This window comes from Phycodurus eques, chromosome 20 (genome assembly GCF_024500275.1).
Source record: "Phycodurus eques isolate BA_2022a chromosome 20, UOR_Pequ_1.1, whole genome shotgun sequence".
Lineage (NCBI taxonomy): Eukaryota > Metazoa > Chordata > Actinopteri > Syngnathiformes > Syngnathidae > Phycodurus > Phycodurus eques.
The window spans coordinates 4,595,371-4,618,051 of NC_084544.1; the positions used below are offsets into that span (position 1 = coordinate 4,595,371).

Sequence of the window (22,681 nt, forward strand, 5' to 3'; positions counted from 1 at the left end):
ACGTCATTCGGGATGGCTCACTCGTGCTGAGGTTTACCTTCCAAGTGCGAGTACATCGAGTTGCATTTGTGAATTAATGTGCTCTGTGAATGCCGTTAAATGTAAAATACGGTTTATTTGTCAGTCGAATACTTAATGGCTCGAGTTGACTGATGTCTTTCCGGAACGATTTTTTCCCAATCCAAGGGAAACTGACGTCAGGGCGCTCCATTTTCCGGTGTGACAAGCCGACAAAGAGTGGGAGCTCCGGGCGACGACGTCACCATCTGGGCACCTGACACACCTGTCCTGACAACTTTTTCTTACTTCCGCCAGTGACGACCGAAAAAAAACAAAAAAACCCCGACAACAAAAGTTGCCACTTTTCCCCCCCTAATTTGACTCACTTCAGCGTGTGGGAGCGGGTTAACAAGCAGGTGAGTGGACTATTCGAATTTATCGCTGCTTATTGTGTGTCAAACTAGTTCCGAAGTTGGAACTTTACGTTCTTCTACTGATGCTAATTAGCTAGCACATTTTTCGTTACGGCTTAAACAGGCCCGTGTACTTATATGGCATTTTTTTACTTTCATTAAACTACCACGTTTCCTGTCAAAACACAAACCTAATTGAGTTATTTACTCTAGCAGACATTTACTGCCAGTGTTTTGTTTTTCTAGGTTTGTCTGGGCAAAGTCTACTTTCTCACGAAGTAAGCCACGCTACAACTTCACTTATTTTCTGCTAATCATTAAACTGTTTTATTAAGTAATAAAGTCATGTGTTTTAACTCGTCTTATAGATCGTAACCCATGCAAAACAACACTGAAAAATAATAAAGAAAAAAGACAAAGAATAGTAATAGTTTTTATTGGTATGTATTATTTCTCCCCCCCCCCCCCTCTTTTTAATATATAAATTAAGCATAAATTATATGTATGAGTAAATGAAACACTTGGTATATAAAAATCTTATAACGGTGCACAATTGTACAGGAGTTTGCTCATGAAAAAGTAGCTGCTTTACATTGAAATAACACACATATTTAATAAGAAGAAAAATGAGCAAACATAACACCAGCAGAACCTTGTTGTACTACTTAATGTATTGCATTCATAATTAACAATGTATCAAATAAAATTAATCAAACTAATACAAATACAAAATGTATACAATGGTGAGTATTAAATATTTTTTGACAAGTGCAAAACAAAAAATTTACAGGAGTTTGCTCATTAAAAATTATCTGCTTGAATTAATAATATGGGGTAATATAAACAAAAAGTATACAAATAAGATCAGCAGAAAACAAGCTGTCCACAAATGTATTTCATTGTATTATTTTTACAAAAAAAAAAAAAAAAGTTCCCATTATAACATGAATATTTTGAGTTATGGACTACACATTTATCGGATTAGAGTAAACAATGATAAATATTAACAGCACTACACACCAAATTAACCCTCAGAATTTTTTAAAAAATCTGAAGTATTTAATTTGACAGGGGTGCAAAAATGATAAAACAATACAATTAAAAAGAAAATTGAAAAAAAAATCCCATTTTTTGTAAATTAAAAAGTATATCAATTTTATAAAGGGTATGACCCTAACATGTCTCATTGACTACCTCAGATTTATTACATCCATCCATCCATTTTCTGAGCCGCTTCTCCTCACTAGGGTCCCGGGCGTGCTGGAGCCTATCCCAGCTGTCATCGGGCAGGAGGCAGGGTACACCCTGAACTGGTTGCCAGCCAATCGCAGTATTACATACATGTTAAAACACATCAGTATATTACATAATAAAACTGTTTAAATAACGATTAGCATAAAATAAGTGAAGTTGTTTGAATCACATTGTGGTGAATGTAAAAGTTTCCTTTTAAAAAAAAAAATCATTTTGATACATTATCTTTTCACAGGAAATAACATTGAGCATGTGGGTGACGTGTTTCTGACATCCTTACTGCTCCGTATTCATATTCATAGACAATTTAGCATTTTTACACGCCTCAAAGAGGACCGAAAGAATGTCTGGCGAAGTGTCCCGTGAGGAGGAGGTGGCGGCGCTCTTGCCAATCGGTCTGCGTGCACAATGTCTGCCGACAGCAAGTGAAAAGACTCCAGAAGAAGAATTAGAGGAGGAAAGAGATGAAGAAGACAAAGCCGATGAGGTTACAGGAGCCGGCGACGTCACCCTGCCGTGGCCCGGTGACAGGGACAAGAGAAGCGAGGACACGGACGGCGTCTCGTCGGGGGTTTGCGTGTCCGACGGACAAGGACGAAGACGACGCGCTGAGCAAAGCCAAGTGGCGCGAGAGCATGCCCGAGGGTGACAAGTGGCGGGACGACCTGCCCGGGGCGCCGCGGGACAACGAGGGAGACGCCTCGCTGGCTGACGATGAAGAAGAAGAAAAAAATGAGGAAGAAGAGTCCCATTGGGTCCCGGAGAAAGGCACCATGGGCTTCAATCCTCAGGTGAAAATAGTGCGGCGGCAGTCCAGTGAGGTGGTCAGAAAAGAGAGCAAACTGGACATGGAAGACCACCACTATTACGACAAGGACAACACCACGGAGTCGCAAATGTCGACACCGTTGAACGGCAACTGGAATGAACCGCAGCAGAAAAAATGTGAGTACACACACACGCACGCACACACACCATGGACGATCACAACAATCTTGAAACAGAAATCATGGAAGAGGAAAATGGTATTAGCCAAATAAGTGTTCTTGTACTCAAGTGCAGAAAGTATTTAGTTTTTTTTTTTTTTTTGGGAGGGCTGTGGCCCGGTGTGGTAAAAGTGTGTACTGTTGTGTTGTGTTCAGACTTGTGTGACGAAATATGCAGTGAGAAGCTGAAGCTGGCCATGTGGACGGCGTCAGCGGCACTGGTTTTCCCCTTCCTGGTGTGGGGGGGGTACGCGCTCCTGCCCTTTGAGTCCCCGCTGATGGGCAGCGCCCCCCACAGGGTGGTCTACACACTGCGCTGCGCCGTCTTCGCCTCGGTGCCCATCCTGCTGGGTAACGAACAGTCTTAAGGCTTATGACACTTGACCTTTATTAGAGACGTCTGTGTTTGTTGTATGTGCGCGACACATTTAAGTCTATGTGAGACCATTTGTGTATCTGGCGTATGTATGTGTATGACGTGGGTGTGTTGTGTGTGTGTGACGTGTTTGGCATGTGTAACTTGTATACGGTGGCTATATAAAGTCTACACACCCCTGCTCATATGCCTACAAATCATTTCAAAACTTAATCCACCCAATTACTGGCAATTGATGATGACTAGAACAGCTGAACTTTGTTTGGGTTAATTAGAGGCACTTAAAATGGTGGCAGGTGTGCGTTGACTCCCATTTGACATGCTTAATGTGATTGGTTCATTCTGAACAGTGCCACTTCACTTATTATATGAGGGTGTGTGCACTTGTGCAACCACATTATCACAGTTATTTTTACTACCCCTTTCGAAAAGATCGCAGGCCAGATTAATGGTGGGACAAGTTATGAAATAACTTATCGTGGTCTCATTTTTCATATCACAAAAACTTGGCATTTGAGCAGGGCTGTGTAGTTTTTAAATCAACTGTGTGTGTGTGTGACTTTTATGTAGGTGTGGTGGTGCAGGGTGTGGCCAGGATTCGCTACGGTGAAGTGAAGCCGAGCTTCCAGACCAAAGCGCAGAACGGGAAGGCGTCAGTGCACGGACATTATGTCAGCCAATCGGTGGGCCTCTTCCTGTTCTACTTCCTGCAGCTGGCCGTCCTGGCGTCCTACGTCAACCACGACCTCATCAAATTAGTGCCGCTGCTCACCGTCATCTTTGTCTTTGGAAGGTACCACACCTCCACTTGTGACATCATAAATATAGAAATTAGACATAGACACCCCCTCGGGATACGTAAGCACGTCCACCATATTGTGTGGGTCAGAACTGCCTGTAAACTCATGCATCAACATATGCAACTTTAATTTAATTTGATTACAAATATATTCCCATCTTAGATGAGAGTAAATGGTTTCAAAACGGGGTTTTAGGTTTCAAACTATGGTTTGAAAACAGCGTTAGGGTTTCAAAACAGGGCTAGGGTTTGAAAGTAGGGTTTCAAAACAGGGTTAGGCTTTCAAGACAGGGTTAGTTTCAAAACAGGGTTAGGGTCTCAAGACGGGGTTAGGGTGTCAAAGTAGGGTTTCAAGACAGGGTTAGGGTTGCAAAACAGGTTTATGGTTTCAAAGTAGTGTTTCAAGACGGGGATAGAGTTTTATTTTAAAGCAGGGTTTCAAAACAGGGTTAGGGTATGAAAGTAGGGTTTCAAAACATGGTTAGGGTTTCAAAGCAGGGTTAGGGACAAATGATGGTGATAGCTTATTTTAAGGTACAACTGAGAAACACCTCTGTCATTTTGACTAGTCAAAATTACATCACAGGTATCTTTCATGAAAACTATTCAAAATGTAGTTATGACCAGTCAGAAAGTTGTTGATATCTACCATGTTAATTTCAAATGAGTCTAACTTTGCTTTTTAACATCAAATCTGCTTACCGTAATAGTAGCGTAGTTGGACGTGATTGCCCACTTTGTGGTTTCTGTCCTCAGGTTGATCTACTGGCTGTGCCTGTCGCTAGGCAGCAGCATCCGAGGCCTGGGCTTCGGCCTGTCCTTCTTCCCCATGTTGGTCATGCTGGCCGCCAACCTCTACTTTGTGTCCTCCTCGGCGGGACCCGACGCCGTCTTTGACGTGGAGCCACCCACCACGGCCCCTCCGCCGCAGCAGCGGAACTGGTGGGGATGAGCGGCACGCCGGGAGGTGGCACACTAACAAAGCAGTCTTCATAGTTCCCCCCCAACTCACATTTAAGTGGAATGAATTTTCCATTCATATTACAATGACAAGTTTTCCTCCTGTCAAAACCGTTCATTTAAAACCCCCAATTTGTTTTTTTTTTCCTACCAAAAACTAAAATTTATTTCCTACAAAATCTGACAAATAGTCCTTAAAAACACTGTACAGCCTAAAAGAAACTGTAAATAGTCTTTTTGTATGAGGTTGACGTATTGCAGATTTATGAATTTTCTGCTGATCACAGTTGATGTATTTATAAGCAGCTGATTTGTGTTGCGTTTGAATGATTATTTAAGCGAGGCTAATCAACGTGTGCGGGGACCTGAACGCGTTCAATAAAACTTCTTGAACAGATGAGAACACGGTTGAACTTCACTCCGTTTGTCATTTAATATATAAAATACAGTAAAACATACGCAAAAAGGAGGTTTCAAGGGACTTGGATACTTTGGTACAACAAACACTTTTTCTGTAAAAGCGGTATAGAATTTCAATAACATCAGTGCATACTTTTGTATATGAAAATATACACAAACTGTATATCGTTCAAGAAAAAGAAAACGTCAAAACATCTTTACATCAAAATCCATAGCAGACTAGCTCAACACAATATATTAACTATAAATTTTCATCTTTAGTATTTTATTTGCTACATCATTCTGACTGCGTGACACACAAACTGTTACCTGCGTCCCATGCGTCTAAACATGTTTCAAATTCCACCAATTTTTCTTTATAAATATATTCTATATCTGGATGAAAACTGCAGCATTTAACTGGTACTTTCCTTTTATTGCATTTGCTAATACCGCATTGTCTGATCGTGCAAGTTGCAGTGAACAAAAAGGAAACCAGTTTGGATGTCGGTGATACGATGACAAAGAGAGTCTAATGTTCCAAAAATTACAAGCTACACAAACTAAAAGGCTCCGTAATTGTATGGAGCTGCACTGAACCAGCACAAATTAATCTTAAACAAAAAAACCGAACATCGTACACGACAAGTAACAGGGGTCCGAGTGAGTCTGTTTTCCCCTCCTCAATAGATTGTCATTTGACCACACGGGGCAGGATGGACCCAATTGGGGTGTTGTCACTTTGCACTTCAAACCATGTTTTTGTCACAGTCCAATAACCAGCATGTATGGCCACATTTTTTAATATTCCTAATTTAAAGATACATGCTTGTTAGTGTCTTTTTTTTTTGCCATATCATTGCTGTTCAATCAAAATACGTTTTAATTTGAAAAAACAAAAATGACTGAGGGGAAAACCAACTTGTTCATTGGACAGCATTTTTTTGTTTCCCATACTGTTGCTTTCCACTGAAAGTCGCATATTCAAAATTTGTATTTTTTCTAATCTGAAAAAAATACTGGGTAAGAAGTACTATCCCAAAATTTTGAAACATACTTTTTGTTGGGCAAATATTTTCCCCAAATGTTTTTGTCGATGAAATGTTACATTTTTTTGTTTTGCTTTTTAGTCGGCAAATTTGTATGGGGAGTTAACCACATTTTTTTTGGGACATTTTTGTCGACAGCTTTTTTTTTTTTTAGATATTTTTTGAGTCAACAAAATGTTTTTGTCATAGCATCATGCAATCACTTTTCGATCTCCATTTTATAAACAAAACACTTTTGAGCAACAATGTATTTTGTCATATCACTTTCCAAAGAAAAGCATGTATCATTAAATTGTGGCAGTTTTTTTTGTAAAATTAGAACATTAGAAAACATTTTTTTTCAGTGACGATCTTTGTAATATCACAATCCAATGTAAACCACGCATCTCCTAATTTGATTTGGAGATGTATAATTTTTTTTTTTTTTTTTTACTGGTACATGATTTCTTTGTCGTTGCTATCAGTCAAGAAGCTTTTTTTTTTTTCTCCTCTCTTTCCTTCATAAATGGCAAAAATTGCTTTGAGTGAGGCAGAAAAGTAAACTTTTTGGCAATAAATTTTTTTGTGAATAATGTACCCAAACATTAGCGCTGAAAGCTGGTACTGGTCATTATGACTGATTGTCCAATCAAAACTGTACATACCACCGTGGTGACATTAACTAGCTGTAGCATCTCCGTCCTGCCCCCCCCCCCCCCTTTTCTGGGGGGCGGGGGGATTCTTGCGTGTTATTGATTTTAAAGTGTTTTAAAAGTGAATTGTGTTGTAATGCAATAACAGTCTGACAGAGCTTACTTGGCATTTTAGCACTCTGCTAAAAACATCAGCTTTTTTTTGTTTTTAACTCAAGTGTTACAACAGAACTAGGTGCTGCCAGTTCACATATGGGCTTAACTAACAGTCAAGTGACCGCAGCCAAGTAGGCATCATAAAGGGCAGGGGAGGGTTATTCTGGGTTTGGCGTAGACATCATCTCTTCTATTTTTACTAAAGAACTTGTGCACACACATTCACACACTGAAATGATGGCGACAAAACAAATTCCTATTAAAAATGACATCAAACCATCTGTTGATTTTACCGGTTGCTGTAGAAAAAGGGCTAAATGTGTGTATAGATATGAGAAGCTAGGCTAATGTGAAGGGCAGCGATCGTGTGTGTGTGTGTGTGCGAGTGTAATGCTTTTCCCGCGTGCATGTTGGCTGTGTAGCAAAAATGACAACAACACGACCAAGCAGGCGCTAAGTGGGGTACGCTACCCAAACATATCGTCACGCTTGTTTATAATAATAATTATTAATAATAATAGCGGACAGATCCACTGAGTTGCCTTTTTTTTTTTTTTTTTTTTTTTTTTTTTTAGGGCTAGCTAGCAAAGTCTATGCAAATATATGTACATACACGCACTTGAAGCCAAAAAGCTAACAGAAGCGGTAGAAATATAGAAAACATCCGTTCACTTTGGGTAACCACGGGAAAATAAGATGGTCTAGCTAGTGCGCTAAAGAGGACATCAGTTTCGTTGAGGAGGGTGGGAGTTTTTTTTGTTTTTTGTTTTAAACAAAGTGACGGACCTTCAGAACCAGTACTGACAGAACGAACAGAACGGTATGTCTGTGTGGCGACCATTTGTATAGAGCCACAAGAGTGTTCGTTTCCCGTGCGCCGTGTTTTGTTTGGCATTCCGAGGACAACACAGCATTGGCTCAAGGCCCCCCCCCCCCCCCCAAAAAAAAGTGCAGCGTGGGAGGGACTTGCTGAAGAATGGACAGGTTCAAAATGGCGCCCGCAGAAAGCAGGAAGTGAGGTCTGCTGAATGTGGACTGGATGAGAGGAGGTGAGTGCCTTCTGTAAAAGTGGAAGGGATGCAACTGGACTCTTGTCGGACAGTGGGGACCTTTCACCTTTTAATCCAAAAGTCTTCTAAATCCTAGGTTTGGAGTTCACCTAAATAGGGCTGTTTTGTTATGTCTTAAGTACTAATTTTAGACCTGTAAGACAGTTATGAATGTAAGAGGTTACTTTAAACAACTGCTTGTCCATTTGCTTGAATGACGGGTTGGTAAATTGATTGGTTGGTTGGTTAGCAGAGTTCTGCTATTGTTGCCAGGTGTGGCTGGTGAATGGCCGTTTTGGCACCAGTTATCCCTGGATCAGACTATAAGAGAAATTTAGTTTCTCACGAGGGCGCTATATAGTACTATAAAGGTGCGATGTCAGAGGGTCTCGTTACTATGTCACCCTACATGAAAGATATCCCCCCCAAAAAATATTTTTCCTTTTTGCCATCACAGGGCTATGATAGCGGGGATTGTCACACTACAAAGAGTTTTGTCGTTCCCGCCCAAATAAATTGGACTCAAATTGAAAAGTCGGCCGCAATAGCGAACGGGCCAATAACTGGGCTAAAATCTTGTGACCATGTGACCATCCCCAGAAGACACGCCCGTCGGAGACTTAATAAATCGACTAATCAAAAAACCAACAATCACTCGATCCATAAACCAACCAATCATTTGGGGGACTGTTGGCGCTACACATGATAGCTTACGAGTGCAGAAAGTCAGCTCAACATTGGATCAAAGGTGAAACGTGAACAACCAACAACAGTCCAGTCGCCTCCATTCAAGTTTTGCCTGGACGACTGAGAATGTACACACACGTGTTGGCGTTGAGGCTAAAATCTTGCGTGAAAGCGCGTGGTGAGGCATTTGTATACGACGTCCTCACGTGTGGCGTGTACGACGTGACGTGATGTGTTTGTGTTGTCCGAACCTCCCTGCGTACTCTGGGCCGCCGCTTATGTCACCCAGGCGTCCAGTCTCATTCTCTTGATGTTGCCCCCCTCTTGCTCCGGCGAGGGGCTGAAGTCAGAGCGGCCCGGCCCGACGCTTCCTGCGGCCGGCGTGACCATGTTGGCGTTGTTAGCACCGCCGCCGCCTGTGTCCTCCCGGTCGCTGCCTTCGAAGGAGCTGGCGTTGCTGCTCACGCTGTCGGCGGGCGAGCGTCCCGTGGGGGGCTCCAGGCACAGAAGCGATCCAGGATACTGTGGCGGCGCAGTCAAGGTGACGCCAGAGGACTGAGGCGGCGGCGGGGCCGGCGGAGGGCAAGGGGTGCTGCGGTCCCGGCCCGGCGACACCGGCTCCGACTTGATGCTGACGCCGCTGTTGGTGTTGACTGTCAACATGGCGCCTTGAGGTATATGCGCCACGGGCCTGACGGCGAGAACGACGACACCACATTTAAACGAGCGGACACAAATGTGATGAAATCACGTTTAGAGGCATGGCGCAGGAAACACGAAGAAGCCATTTTCAACAAGCCTATGATGCATTCAGGGACCCTGTGGCTGACATACAAAAGGGAAGGTTCCGTAAGTGAAAGCGGAACAGTTTGGATTCTTGGCCAGAACATCACAACAAACCAAAGAAGCTTATGCGAGCATGCTAAGCTAAGAGACACTCAGGACGTTTACATGCTTGTTTAGTGCTACCGTGGAACCTCTACAAAGTCAAACATGGCGACAAAGTCGGTTCAGTGAGCATCAAAGGATTAACTTGTTCTGCTTTTTCTTTGCCGTTTTTGCAGGGAAGAGAAGAATAATATATCCAGGAAGATGCTGTACTTGAAGTAAGCGTTTTTGCACTTGTATGTGTAAATGCTACAAATGCCATCATCTTTAAAGTCAAGACTGTTTTGTGATGTCTAAAGTATTAATTTTACACCTGTAAATGAATGCAAAAGGTTACTTTAAACAATGCTTGTCCCTTTGCTTGCTTATGTATGATGGTGACAATTTGAACAGATTATTCCATGAATATCTGTGGGATAAGTCCACCAGCGTGTCAGAACGGCTTTTGTTGGACCCTATAAGAGGTTCCACTGTACTTGTTACCTCACTGCATCAAACTATTGCTAGTATATCCACCTCGGCAACCACTTTTGTAGCTTATTGGCCTTTTTCTATTAGACACAAACAAGCTATCTAGCATTCTAAAGAGTGAAGCCATGCTCAAATCATCTTTCTCCTGTGAAATCACCTACACACCAAGCAAGCCAAGTGTGCTCCACTCACTACATGGGGGTCCTCTGTTTATGATGGTCCCTACAAATTCAGAATGTCACACAATTTGACAGTTTTTCACTCGATCGTTTTGTATTTATTGCCGACAAGTGTTTTTCATACAAATATTTACTGTAATTCTGACTTTCTACTGCCTTAATGGTAACTTCTTTACTATGTTGCATTCTGACTTTTGGATTATGTCGCCACCGTGGGAATGGAACGCCGTCATAAACCGAGGACCCACTGTATCTTGAAAGTCTGGTTTCCTATAGTCCAAATGATGTCTGGTGAAAGAAGTGGGATCCTGTTTGCAATGGCTTTTGCTATTTACGATGGTTGAAATCAAACATGTTCTGGTTTAAAACTCTCAAAATACTTCAGTTTGAGAACGTCCAATGAAAAATGAGTAATGTGGTATTGGGAATTCACTTCCAGAACAAGCGAAAAGTGAAATGACAGACAGGTCCTGACTGCTCACGCACACGCCCGCACACACGCCCACGCGCGCGCACACACACACACACACACACACATGCTGATAAGGAAGGCGGGGGCGAGGAAGGGGGTTTCAGCCAAGAAGCGCACATGAAGACAGACAGCGGGGAAAAAAGGAAGTGGGATACAGTACCGGCCCAACCACTCATCTCTACCCAAGAGCAGGTTGGACGGAGAGCCCAGACTGTGGGGAAGAAAACAAAAGGTTGGAGCTTCCCAAAACCCCAAAATGGCGGACCGGATATTGAGTGTTGATCAACAACCACAATAATGTCAATTATGTCACCTGAAACAACACAAAACACTCTTCTCTGTTGTTCTGACTACTACACATCCTGAGGGGCTCGACACTAAAACACTCAAAAAGACACGTTTAGTTCCTTCCTGCTTTACAAATGCGGTTGTCGCCATTTTGAAGAGAAATGTGCAGCGTCAAAGACAAAAAGACTAATAACCTGACTGGGACAAACGCAACACAACGCCCAGCGCGAGACAGTGTGTGTGATTCTATAACTACTAAGATTACAGGTCCTTCATAGGTTACAACATTAGGTACACCTGCACAAGCGGCGTAGTTTAAGCAGCATCATTTCGATCAGAGAATTATACACCAGCTTCTGCTCAAACACCTGCTGTAACGCTACAGTACGGCAAATATCATTCAAAATGAAATATTGTGTAAATATGATACACTAGATGTGTGTCCATCATTAAATAAGTGGATGAGTAATGGGTTACCCTCATTTCAATCAACTGGGGCAAAAGCAAAGGCCTTCCTGTGCAGTTTGGGTGTCCGTGCATACTGGCCTGCAGGCCACATACATTCCACTTTATTTGGACTGAGCATTTACATTATTTACAGTCCTGTAATATTTGCTGCACTAATTTACCCCTTTTATTCCATTTAAAAAAATAAATCTAATGTCGCTCTTGCACAGCCCTGGTATAAACACTGTTATACTGACTATGTGTCACTTGAAATGTCGGATATATGCATTGCATCAGAATTGAGCACTTGGACCTGCTGTGTAAATCCAGCCTCAACGAATCTAGCAGAAGAGCTGTTGTGACACATGAGCAGAGTATTGTTTAGCTGTACCTAATCAAGTGTCTACTGAGGCTGCATCCTCCTTACAGACACAAGGTGGCGACATTGGACGTGCGCTCACACACATAAACACACAAGACACTCTGGTTTGTGGTGGCCGTTCACCTCAGATTGGCGGCCAGACTGGACACCTGGTTAGACAGCTCGCTGCTCTGTTTGTCCACACCCCACATGCTGCATGGCGACAAGAGCACAGAGTACACTTCAAGGACCTGCCGTTCACACTAACGCCTGCGACCCGACCACCGAGCATGGGCCGCGGGATTCATTTGTCCCTATGCGTTGGCGAGAATAGCCACGGCCTTAAAAGGTTGTTTCGAGTGTGTCGAGGCTGAAATGGTGAGATGCTGGAGAAGAATGGTGAAATGCTCGCATATAAACGTGTCGTATGAACAGCATGCGAGAGGATCAGCAGGAACAGTCGAGCGGACTTACACCAAGTTGCTGAGCGACGCCAGATTGATCTGCTGCTGTTGCATCTGCTGCGGTTGCTGCGAGACGACGGGCTGCTGCTGCGGCTGCCACGTCGCCACGCTGGTGGGCAGCAAGCCGCCAGGAGACGCCAGGGCGTGAAGCGCGGTGATGTCTGCGCTCGTCAGCTGGTACTCTGAAAAAAACGGGCGGGGGGGGGGGGGGGGGGAAACAGGGATTTTAATTTGGGGCAGACTTTAGACCCCTTCCACACAGCCTATAAAGAGTAGCATACATCCATCCAAACATTTAAAGGGGTGGAGGAACTGGAGCCTAACCCAGCTGACAAGAACATACTGTATCACACACAATGGATGTCTTGCGGTTCACCTGTGTTGTACGCCGTAGGCATGGCGGAGAAGGGCAGCCCCTGCGCCAGGAGGCTGGGCGTGGCCACAGACACCACAGGCGTGGTCAGAGTCTGGGCCACCTGGGCACCAACTGCCAGCCGTTGGGCGTTCTGTCAGGGAGGAAAGGAAGGAGGTCGTTACATGTCGGGACTTTTGACATTTGGAAAGGCTGCGAGAAGCTTGCAGTGACAATGCACACAGTGTAGAGGATTTTTCCTTGTGTGAAGCATACCGTATATGGGATGTTACATTAAAGGCAAGTCAAGCACGGAAACCTCAAATAGTGGCAGACCCTCTAATAAATGCTGCAAATACGCTACACTTAAAATGCATCCCACTTTTCAAATCATGGAAAACAACAACGTTACAGCCAAGTTAGTATTAATTATCTCTAAGACTAACTTGGAGAGTTAACTGCTGAGCCAATTTTAACTCTGTTGCTAACTAAAACGTCAGCACCTACCAAGGCGCATGAACACTCTCTGGTGGGTGGAGTTCAACGTTTACGTGAAGATGGCATTTTTATCGTCAATTAGCGTTCCAGGAGACTGAACGTGGTCAGTGACTTGGTCGCTCCTCAGTGTTGTCAGGAAATTTACAACAAGTCACAAAACAGCTTTGGCCACCATTTGTGGACATCCATTCTACATTCTAAAATGTATTGTTTTATTGTGCGTGTCTAATTTGCTGCGCTTGAAGATATGTCCCTAGAGACTAAACATGCCTTTAATGTAATGACAGGAAATGTTGAGACTTGTGTAAACTGCCACTGTGGGTGAGGAAGGTGAAGATGGGTATCAACTTGTCAGTGAACAGGAATCATGCCATGCGGCGCTTCCCCGTTTGGTGAAAACAGTACAGTAAACCCTCGCCAGCTCACAAATCATTTTCCTGTAGAACTTTACAAAAATTATTTGCATGTCTGGCCTATGATGGCGCCCAAACACCGGGCTTCTTTTCATGCACAATGTTAGCAGAGTAGCAGCTAGCGTTGGCCATCAGCTGACAGTCTGCCAGCTTGACCGCAAACAGCAGCGTAATGGAAGATTCCAGTCGAGGTCTGACAGGCAGGCGAAGCTCCTTGGAGAAAGCAGGGTGAGAAGTCTCTCAAGATGATGCAGCGAAAGGTCCGGATCGCGATAGGCATTGATGGAAGTTGACAGCTGATCAATGTAAGGTAAGTGGCCAATTAAAGAAAAAGAGTTGTTAGCGATATACAATATGTCATCAAATAATTAGAGTATCTATGGATCACTGATTCAAAAATGTCATAAAATAGGCTAATAGGAAAGTGGTAAATGGTATTTGTAAGTGGCGACATACATGCTGGGGTTCTCACATAACAAACTCCCTGTAAGCCATTTTTTTTAAAAGGGTAAGATGAGTTTATCAAAGTGTTTTGGGATCAGAGTTTGTTGGATATATTTAGGGTTTAAAATATTAATATAGACCACTAAACATTTTGGGGGAGTCTAATACTCTCAAACTTTTGCTATTCACAGTGAGTCTTGGTAGCTAAAGCCAGCAAACAGTGAGGGTTCACTGTACTTATTTCCTTTTGCTATATTGTCCTGGATCATGAAGATCATGATGCCGGGACTACAAACGACACGGTCACGAGACCTGAACCGCATGCAGTCAACTCTGAGGATCATCCCGAGAAATGCCAGTGAACCAAAGACCAACCCAAAAAATAAATAAATAAATAAACCCAACAACAACAAAACCGATGAGTGTCTTCATCTATTGCGACCATGCTAAAATGCAAACATTCACCTCGTTTACCAACTCCAGCTCATCCTCTGTCTGCAAAGGGTGGTAACAGAGAGGGGTTACAAGTTTGTAAGTAGTCACAAAAGTAGAGAGCAGTGGCGGGCGTGGCTACATGAAACAACACGCTACAAGTGAGGGAGAAGTGCAAGTCTGTCACTGTGTGTTGTCTTGTGTGTGAACACGCTCATAAAACCACAAAATATGCTCACTGGCAACACGTGCAAGAATGCGGCCTGACTGCTGCCGCCGCTGGAGGACAAGCAAGGCCACACGACGGCGACAACAATAAAATAAAAAAAAGGAGAGATCTGAAAGCCGTCACCAGCTCACCATCTGCATGAGGCTCTTCCCGCCCTGAGAGGTGATGACCCGGAGGTCAGGCTTGCGGCTGCTAACCATCTGGGGGCTGGTGGGCGGCAGCGGTGGCGACTTGGCCGGGGCCACCTTGCCCAGGCTGTTGCCGTTGGAGACGGCGAGGAGGCCCGGCGAGGCCCTGGCGCTGGTGTAGCCGTTAGCTGTGCAAAGACATCAATAAGGCCAGACTAATACAACTCATTAAGAAAATACAAATGAAGCACTTACGGACTGGACTCGGACATCCTCCATTTGAATTATTCAGGTCGCCTCCCAGAAGAGCGCCTGTTGAATTCAGTAAATAATCAGTACTTGATGAACACAGCATTATAAGGAGATCCACAAAAAAGGCTCACTCAAAAAGCTAAGAAACTGCAAGTCTGACAAATTTCACAAAATAATTTGCAAATTTGTCACTTCGCATGGACAGAGTATAGCGGCGAAGTCTGATGACGTGCCATAAATTGTAACTCAATCTCAGAAGCAGCCATTTCATGTTTCCGGGGTCCTTCAACCTACTCCACAAAGAAGCTTTGTTTTAAACCCTAATATATCAATAACAACAACATCCATCCATCCATTTTCTTTTACTGCTCATCCTCACTAGGGTTGCGGGCTGCTGGAGCCTATCCCAGCTATCTCCGGGCGGGAGGCGGTGTACACCCCGAACCGGTCGCCAGCCAACCCAACAATCATGTAATTCTAAAAAGAAATAAAAACTCAAAGCTAACAAATACCCCTTATACCTAATAGTAATAACAATCACTTTGGCAATTGCATCCTCTTTTTTTAGCATCGCTCTCAGCGGATGTAATGGAAAGTGAAAAATGCTTTCAGTCAAACTTTTTAGTGCTCTTTTCTGCTGACGTGGCCCACTCGCCGACCTCGGCAGAATGTCTCACCTGCGCTGGCCGGTCGCTGTGGCAACCCGGGAGACACGGTGTTCCTCGGATGAGCCGGTTGCTGTGGCGACAGGAGGTGGGCGTCGGCGAGCGCCGCCGCCGTCACATAGGAGGTAGTTACCAGCGCGTTACCAGGGTTGCTGAACTGCAGCGGGCTGGGATTGGATGCTTGCACGGTGACGGGCATGGAGAAGGTCTGCGGCGGAGCCGTCGACTGCTGCAACGTTCCGAATGACGAAGGTGTGTGATGCGCGCTTGTTTTCTAACCAGAAGAACCGCACTAGATTTCACACTCACTCCGTAGCGCTTGAAGAGAACATCCAGGTCCTCGGTGGTCTTCCGGAACTTGTCGTCATTCAGGGGACTCTGATCGATGGAGTCTTCGCCGTCGGGCTCCGGACTGTCACAACCGTTGAAGCCTTTCTTTCGTAAAGTCTACACGTGCAAAAACAACATCAGCAAGACCAGATTTACAGTATATGGTGTAAATATACTGTAAATAAAGGTGTATCATATGATGTATATGTGGCACAGTAGAGGTACATAGAGATTAAATGATTTAATATGGTACACCAGACCAGTAAATATTAAACATGGTATCAATATGGTACATTTGGGGTTTAGAACAAATCCGATGAGGCGTCTATAACGTTGCGGTACCTCGATGATGTCGGCGTTGGTGCGGCTCTCGTGGGGCTCGTTGTACTCGGTGTACTTGAGCAGCACCTTGTCCATGTCGGTGCTGGCGTACTGGAAGAGCTTGTTGGCGTGGTTGAAGATGATCAGGGCGATCTCGCAGTCGCACAGCACGCTCAGCTCGTACGCCTTCTTCATCAGGCCGAACTTGCGCTTGGTGAACGTCACCTAGGAAGAGGAATGTTATAATAATCATTGTGATTACAATAACAACCAAGTTTTCCTGCATAGAACATTTCCCCACATCCAGCCAAGTACATTAACTTTGCTGTTTAGCTGTACACAAATGCACTTTAGTTATATTTAATATTGAAGAAGTTACTTATTTTTAATTAGGGTTGTAGACTAATTTATGATATACGAAAAAGGAAAAAGAATGCATGCGAAGAGTGTTCCGAGAAAATCGGGGCGCAGCATTTGCATTTGTGCGAATGATCATTATATTACCTCCTGTATTATATTACCTCCTGTGTCTTAATGAGAGCCAGGAAAACCCCTGAAAACTGACAATTGTTTTATAACATTATCGACTGAGAGGAAAAGGTTCTCCCAGGTTTGCTTGAGTGCACTATTTCTTGGGTGCAAGAGTGCAAGCGAACACTCTCAGGTTGAGCTGCGCGTTTCGTTTCAACTTCACGACAGCTGCCCGCACAAGTGCACGGGTGTCAAACATGCGGAGCATTCAGCTGCCAGTAACTGGCATGAAACTGGAAACCGGAACCCCCACAACAACCAGCAGCAGAAGTCCAGAATCCAACTCAGTGGACCTTTAAAAGTTCACTGGAGACTCAGCATTAAGTGACAGTGGGCAAGTGTTGGTGGGGGAGGCACCACAGCATGGAGGTAAAATTACAATTCATGGAGCGTTCTTACGTACCTGCTTGTTTCTTTCGTCTGTGATCCGCTGAATCTGAATCTTTTTCCTACCCATGATGCTTAGCGGCGGTTAAATCAAGTGAAGAAGTGCTCTCTCTTTCTTTCTTTCTTTCTCACTCTCTCGCTCTCTTTAGCCCTGCAAGCTTTTTGTTTTGTTTTTTATTCCCTGAAAAAAAGTCAGACACGGGAAGGCGGCGGAGAACAACAGCAGTGGCGGCGCTGGCACATTTCTCTGGCCAGGTTGAAGGTGAAGCGACGGACGGCGGAAACCGCTGACGAGAAATGGTTGACAATGGAGGAGACTGTCGCTCCTCACCTGCGGGACAAAGGAAGGAAGTTCATGTGAAACACTACATCTCACACGTCACTTGTCATTAAGCTTGTTCAGAAAATAATAGAGATGTACAGTCGTCATTGTACAATACAATTTTAAATTATTCAACACAATAAAAGGTGCATGTAATAAAAGGAGCGGGTATTATTTTTTTGCCCAGTTGGGGTCGCCAACCTCACATTCTATGTAGTATCTGTGACTCTGAACGTGAATGGCTTTAAAAGGTGAGTGACGTGGGCGCCGGCAAATGAGAGTGTACAGTTGACTCGCTGTTAACTCATTAGTCTGTTTACATGTTGAATATGTTTTTCTAACTGTCTGTTCAATAAAGACTGAGTGTTTTACTGATTTTACGGCTCAATAGTGTGAGTGCTTAACTTCCTTTTACACTTGTATGACAGATAGAAATGTGATACTATTGCTTTAAAAGTCGCCCGTACAGTTTTTTTCAAATCCAATTCCACTGTATAAGACCAAGGCGCAAGATTTTCTTCTCTGCCTTTTGGATGTTTTTCGCACAACGCTGTTAAACACGAGGCGGTAAACCCGCTGACAAACGTGTCCATTGTCCTCCGTGTTGTTTACGAAGATCGTTAAGCGAAGAGGCTTAAAAAAAGAAAAGAAAAAATGGAGCTTGCCAGGCAAGAGAGCTAGAGGAAGACCAAAGAGAAGGTTGATGGACGTCGTGAGGGAAGACATGAGGGCAGTTGGTGTTCGAGGGGAGGATGCATGACGCACTGTGGCGACCCCTAGAGGGACAAGCCGAAAGGAACAGAAGAAGTTAAGCGGAGAGGCTTTAAAACGCCACGCGTGATGATGCGGCCTGTTATGAGTGACTCTTCTTCTGTTATCGCCCTTGACGAACATTATTCCAAGGGGGGTTGGATGTGTTAATAATATAAAGTTACACAATTACATGCCTTCTCTTGCAATACGGTATTAAACATGATCTTTGATTGGAATGACTCAAGCCCTACGAGGATTCGGAGCGCCCTTATTAATGAGTGAAATTGACACGTTCCTGCAATGCCGCCCCCCCCTCGCCTCAAGGCGCTGACGGCTCAATTAGAAGCGGCCTAGCGTACTGATTGGACTCAGCGCAAACGGGGTCAGTTTGGCTCTTTAACAACATCTTTCCGAACCCAAACTCAACTCTTTTGACACCCGGAAGCCGAAAAAAATAAAGACTATCTGAGCACGATAGCTGACTTAATTTTGTACGGCTTGGGGTGAGGGGGAGCAATTTAGTTTATTACTGCAAGATCAAATTGGTTAAATCAGCCAAGTGATGTTCAAGCGAGCCTGATGAATGGCGGACGCAATCACGCCGAGGGTCTTCATCTGTCTGTTGTGGAGTGCGCTCATTAGTGCCACTGACCTTTCAGTGGATTACGCACTAGCCAATGAAATCTGGCAAAGCGAGAAAAAGCACACACACTTACAGAGCAATTATTTCCACTTCTGCACTGACTCATGTTTATTTGTCGCAATACCTCTTTGTGTGTGACCTTCATGTCTACATAAAGGCCAGCAGGGATTTTGTCAAAGACACTTCAAACGTGTGCCCACAGCCAAATAAACACTACTTTAATCAACGAGTGGAATGAAGAACATTATTACACATCTCTGAGGGACTTTGTGACAACAAACATGAACATACAGTGGAAGTTGCACAGTGGAACATGTGACAACAAATATGAACATACAGTGGAAGTTGCACAGTGGAACACAATCTATTCCGTGAACAATTTTTCCCCATAGGAAATAATGTAGTAAATTCATGTGTTCCCAGCTCAAAGTGTGGCCATTATAACGCTTTTCAAGCTCCATTTTTGGTTCTATGGTTATCATCACAACACACCCTCTATGGCAGCATCGGGGGAAAAAAAACACAAAAAAACAAAAGGCAAAGAAAAGGAAAACCCTACTGAGCTGGAATCTTACAAGATTTGTTTTACTTAGTAGATTCCGCTGCATAATTAGAGTGCACACTCATTTAAGAGCCGTTTGATGCAATTCGAAAACTGTTGTATAAAAAACATGTAACCATATAATAAAGAAACATTTGTTTACACATTTGGCATGTTGAATGAAGTCGAAATCAAAAAGCAAAATGTCCGTCGCAGTTTTGATCATAGACACTAAATGTCAGTCAGATCGTGGCGACGTCACCCCTCTTATGCTGCTCACAGCCTGTAGGGGGCGTTGTTTCACATTATTTAGGGGGCATTTCATTTCTTGGCATTCTGACCCCATTTCAGCATTGAATTACAGTTAAATGATTCAATTTCAACATGGTGTGTGAGTGGTTTGCACATCTGCCTGACCGTTGTGAGCTTCAACTTTTGAATGTGGGCCTCCCTGTGTGGAGTTTGCATGTTCTCGCCGTGCTCGTGTGGGTTTTCGCCGGGTGCTGCGGCTTCCTCCTACGTTCTTAAAAACATGCTTGTTCGGTTCAATGAAGACTCAAGCGTCCATTGGTGTGAGTAAGAGCAAGAACGGTTGCTCGCCTAATACGTGCCACGCGACTGGCTGGTGACCGATCCGGGGTTTACCCTGCTTCACGAGCCAAACGTCATTTTACATTGGCTGAAAAATCTCGATTGCCTGTAGATGTAGAGTGTTTGTTTGTCAATATGTGCCCTGCGATTCAGTAGGGTGGTGACCAGTCCAGGGTGGAACTCGCCTCGCTTCCCAAAGTCAGCTGGGATAGGCTCCAGCTCACCGGAGACCCTAATGAGGATAAAGCGGAACAGAAAAGTGATGGATGGATAATCTATGCAACGCTGAAGGCAAAATGTCATCAAATTAAACTCAACCAATCCAGGTAAAATAATGACATTTCCCCAGCAGTGAAGCCTCAAGGGCAACAATGCAACTGGATGAGCTTTGAACAAAAACGCCTTCAGAGTTCAGTTTTCTCACTGACTTCATATGAAAGGTTATTTTCGTTCCAGTGTGGACGTCTTTTCTGCACGGTGGTCCACGGAGCATTTTTAATGGTGTTGGGGGGGTTGGGCACGTCGTGGTGTCCTTTGACAGATTGGAGACACAGACAGACAGACAGACAGACAGACACAGACAGGCCCACTGACGCAAGGAAGGTATCACAGTGTCGTTTAAAGACCTTCCTGGCCAGCTAACCGCGAGACAAATAAAAAAAAATAAAAAATAAAACGCAACCAAAACGACGTTGAAGCGAGAGTTCAGTGGAATCGAGGCCATTAGACAATCTCTCCGGAACGAGCCCCGGCCGACAGCCATTACCTTCCCTTACAAGTCGCCAGGCAGGCACGCACTACTTGGATTCCCATTACCGCAACTTTCGTTCGATGAAACAAGCGTCGTGAGCGTGTAGGGTGAAGACGGAAAGCCTCTCTCCAAGCATTTAAGGGGATTGAATTCAGCAAAGCAAGCGGCGGTGCGAAGGGGGTGAAAAAGACGCAGGAAGGAAATGTATCACTCCACTTACCCTGAAATATTGCCGATTAAAAGCCGACACACGAAACGACTGCCGGAACGGGATACTTCTCAGTGAAGAACCACTGATGAAGTTACGCTTGCGTGACGCCTCGTTGGGAAAGAATCCGCGACATTTTATTCCATTTCATGTTTTAAGTAACTATACTGTCCGTTCACCAAGGCGATACAGTGAAACCAGTGTATGATCGACGTCATTGACATCAAGATTTTGACGGACGCCTGCGCGGACCAATAGGAGGGTGAGGCGAGCGGCGCGTCGGCCAATCGGCGCGCATCACGCTAGAGCGGGCCGGTCCCACAGGAGAGGACATGACGGAGGTGACGGCCATGTTGTGCCGTGGTGTTTGTATCCCTCCGCCACCGTATTTACCTTTTGCATGATTTTTGCATGTGGCTCCGAATGTCAGTGGAGACTTGAGCCGCTGTGCCCCAGCCCGCTTGCTCATTTGTTTCTTCGCATCTTCATATGACGCTAAGTCACCGGTGAAGAAAGGACAAAACGTTGTTTTCGTCGTCTATATTGTCCCGACAGACGTGACGGCACAATATCACTGCACCCTGTATGACGTCCACGCACTAAGTGAACCTTTCCCCCCATTTAAGTGGACATTTCTTCGCTCATGATGCATATAACAAGCCACAGGAGACTCAATCCACGGTTTACTGTCCACATAATCCGTTTAACGACCTTTAGTCTTCAGTGCGTTGATTTCACTAACATGGCTGTGAGACCGTGGGTGGGCAACATACAGCCCGTGGGCAACATCTGGCGACGAAACTTTAGTACTAGTGGTTCTCAAACTGGGGTCCCTGGACCACCAGAGGTCCGCGAGCCGTAACCTGGGGGTCTAAGTAATTTGTCATAACTGATTATATCATATCATCATCAACAAAATTTTTTATTTGCATTCTTACAGATGGGGAATGGTGTGCCTATAAAACAAACATATAAACCAGTTACTCCTTCCTACATTACCTTTGGGCCAATTAAAAGTCCTGATATGATTGTGACATATCAGATAAATCTGACATCCCTGATTTAATAAAGTAGGTTTTTTAAAATTTTATTTTTATAGTATGCTGCACACAAGTTACCAACAAAAGCGAAAGCAGACCCAAGTGCCAATGTTTTTAAGTCCAGGTTAAAAACTATTCTTTTTTTTCCTCATTCTTATGTTTGAGCATTTTAGAGCTTTTCCATTTCTTAAATGATCTCTCTTGCACTGTTGTTGTTGTTTTTTTTTTGGGTAATTTTAGTAAGCTGTCTAAATTTTCTGCTATTTGTTTTAAAATGTTTTTAAATCATGTAAAGCACGTTGAGTTACATGTGTATGAAATGCACTATATAAATAAACTTGCCTTGCATACTAAAAAAAGGTGTATTATAACAGTATACTCCTATGAGAGAATAAAGGCATCTTTTCCATAGAAAGGCGTAATGTGATGATAACAGTTGTATTTTTGAAATTCACTTGTCAAAATATGCCACTTTTCCCTCATTAAACTTTTACTTTAATATAATATTACGACTTGATTT

At 43.9% G+C, this 22,681-nt stretch overlaps 2 protein-coding genes across 9 annotated transcripts; one reads left to right on the forward strand and one right to left on the reverse strand.

Annotated features, from left to right (window-relative positions):
• Positions 1-2: 2 nt before the first annotated feature.
• Positions 3-5,580, forward strand: tmem79a (transmembrane protein 79a). Its single transcript, XM_061664125.1, is given in 7 exon segments — positions 3-416; positions 660-691; positions 1,903-2,253; positions 2,255-2,612; positions 2,810-3,004; positions 3,600-3,822; positions 4,585-5,580. Coding segments are annotated over 5 exon segments (1,215 nt in total). The 5' UTR covers positions 3-416; positions 660-691; positions 1,903-2,010; the 3' UTR covers positions 4,781-5,580.
• Positions 5,203-21,836, reverse strand: LOC133395349 (myocyte-specific enhancer factor 2D homolog). 8 transcript variants are annotated; one of them, XM_061664118.1, is made up of 13 exons: positions 21,515-21,836; positions 17,329-17,643; positions 16,416-16,619; positions 16,053-16,190; positions 15,756-15,972; positions 15,082-15,138; positions 14,830-15,014; positions 14,503-14,532; positions 12,707-12,836; positions 12,341-12,512; positions 12,011-12,079; positions 10,931-10,981; positions 5,203-9,451 (listed from the first exon to the last, which is right to left on the reverse strand). In XM_061664118.1, exons 2-13 carry the CDS (start codon positions 17,380-17,382, stop codon positions 9,037-9,039), a joined length of 1,722 nt encoding a protein of 573 aa, XP_061520102.1. In that variant the 5' UTR covers positions 17,383-17,643; positions 21,515-21,836; the 3' UTR covers positions 5,203-9,036. The 8 variants fall into 8 exon arrangements, with proteins under 8 accessions (XP_061520102.1, XP_061520103.1, XP_061520100.1 ...); XM_061664119.1 differs by lacking the exon at positions 21,515-21,836 and adding an exon at positions 21,134-21,331 and having other exon boundaries at positions 15,756-15,969; XM_061664116.1 differs by lacking the exon at positions 21,515-21,836 and adding an exon at positions 21,134-21,331.
• Positions 21,837-22,681: the final 845 nt, after the last annotated feature.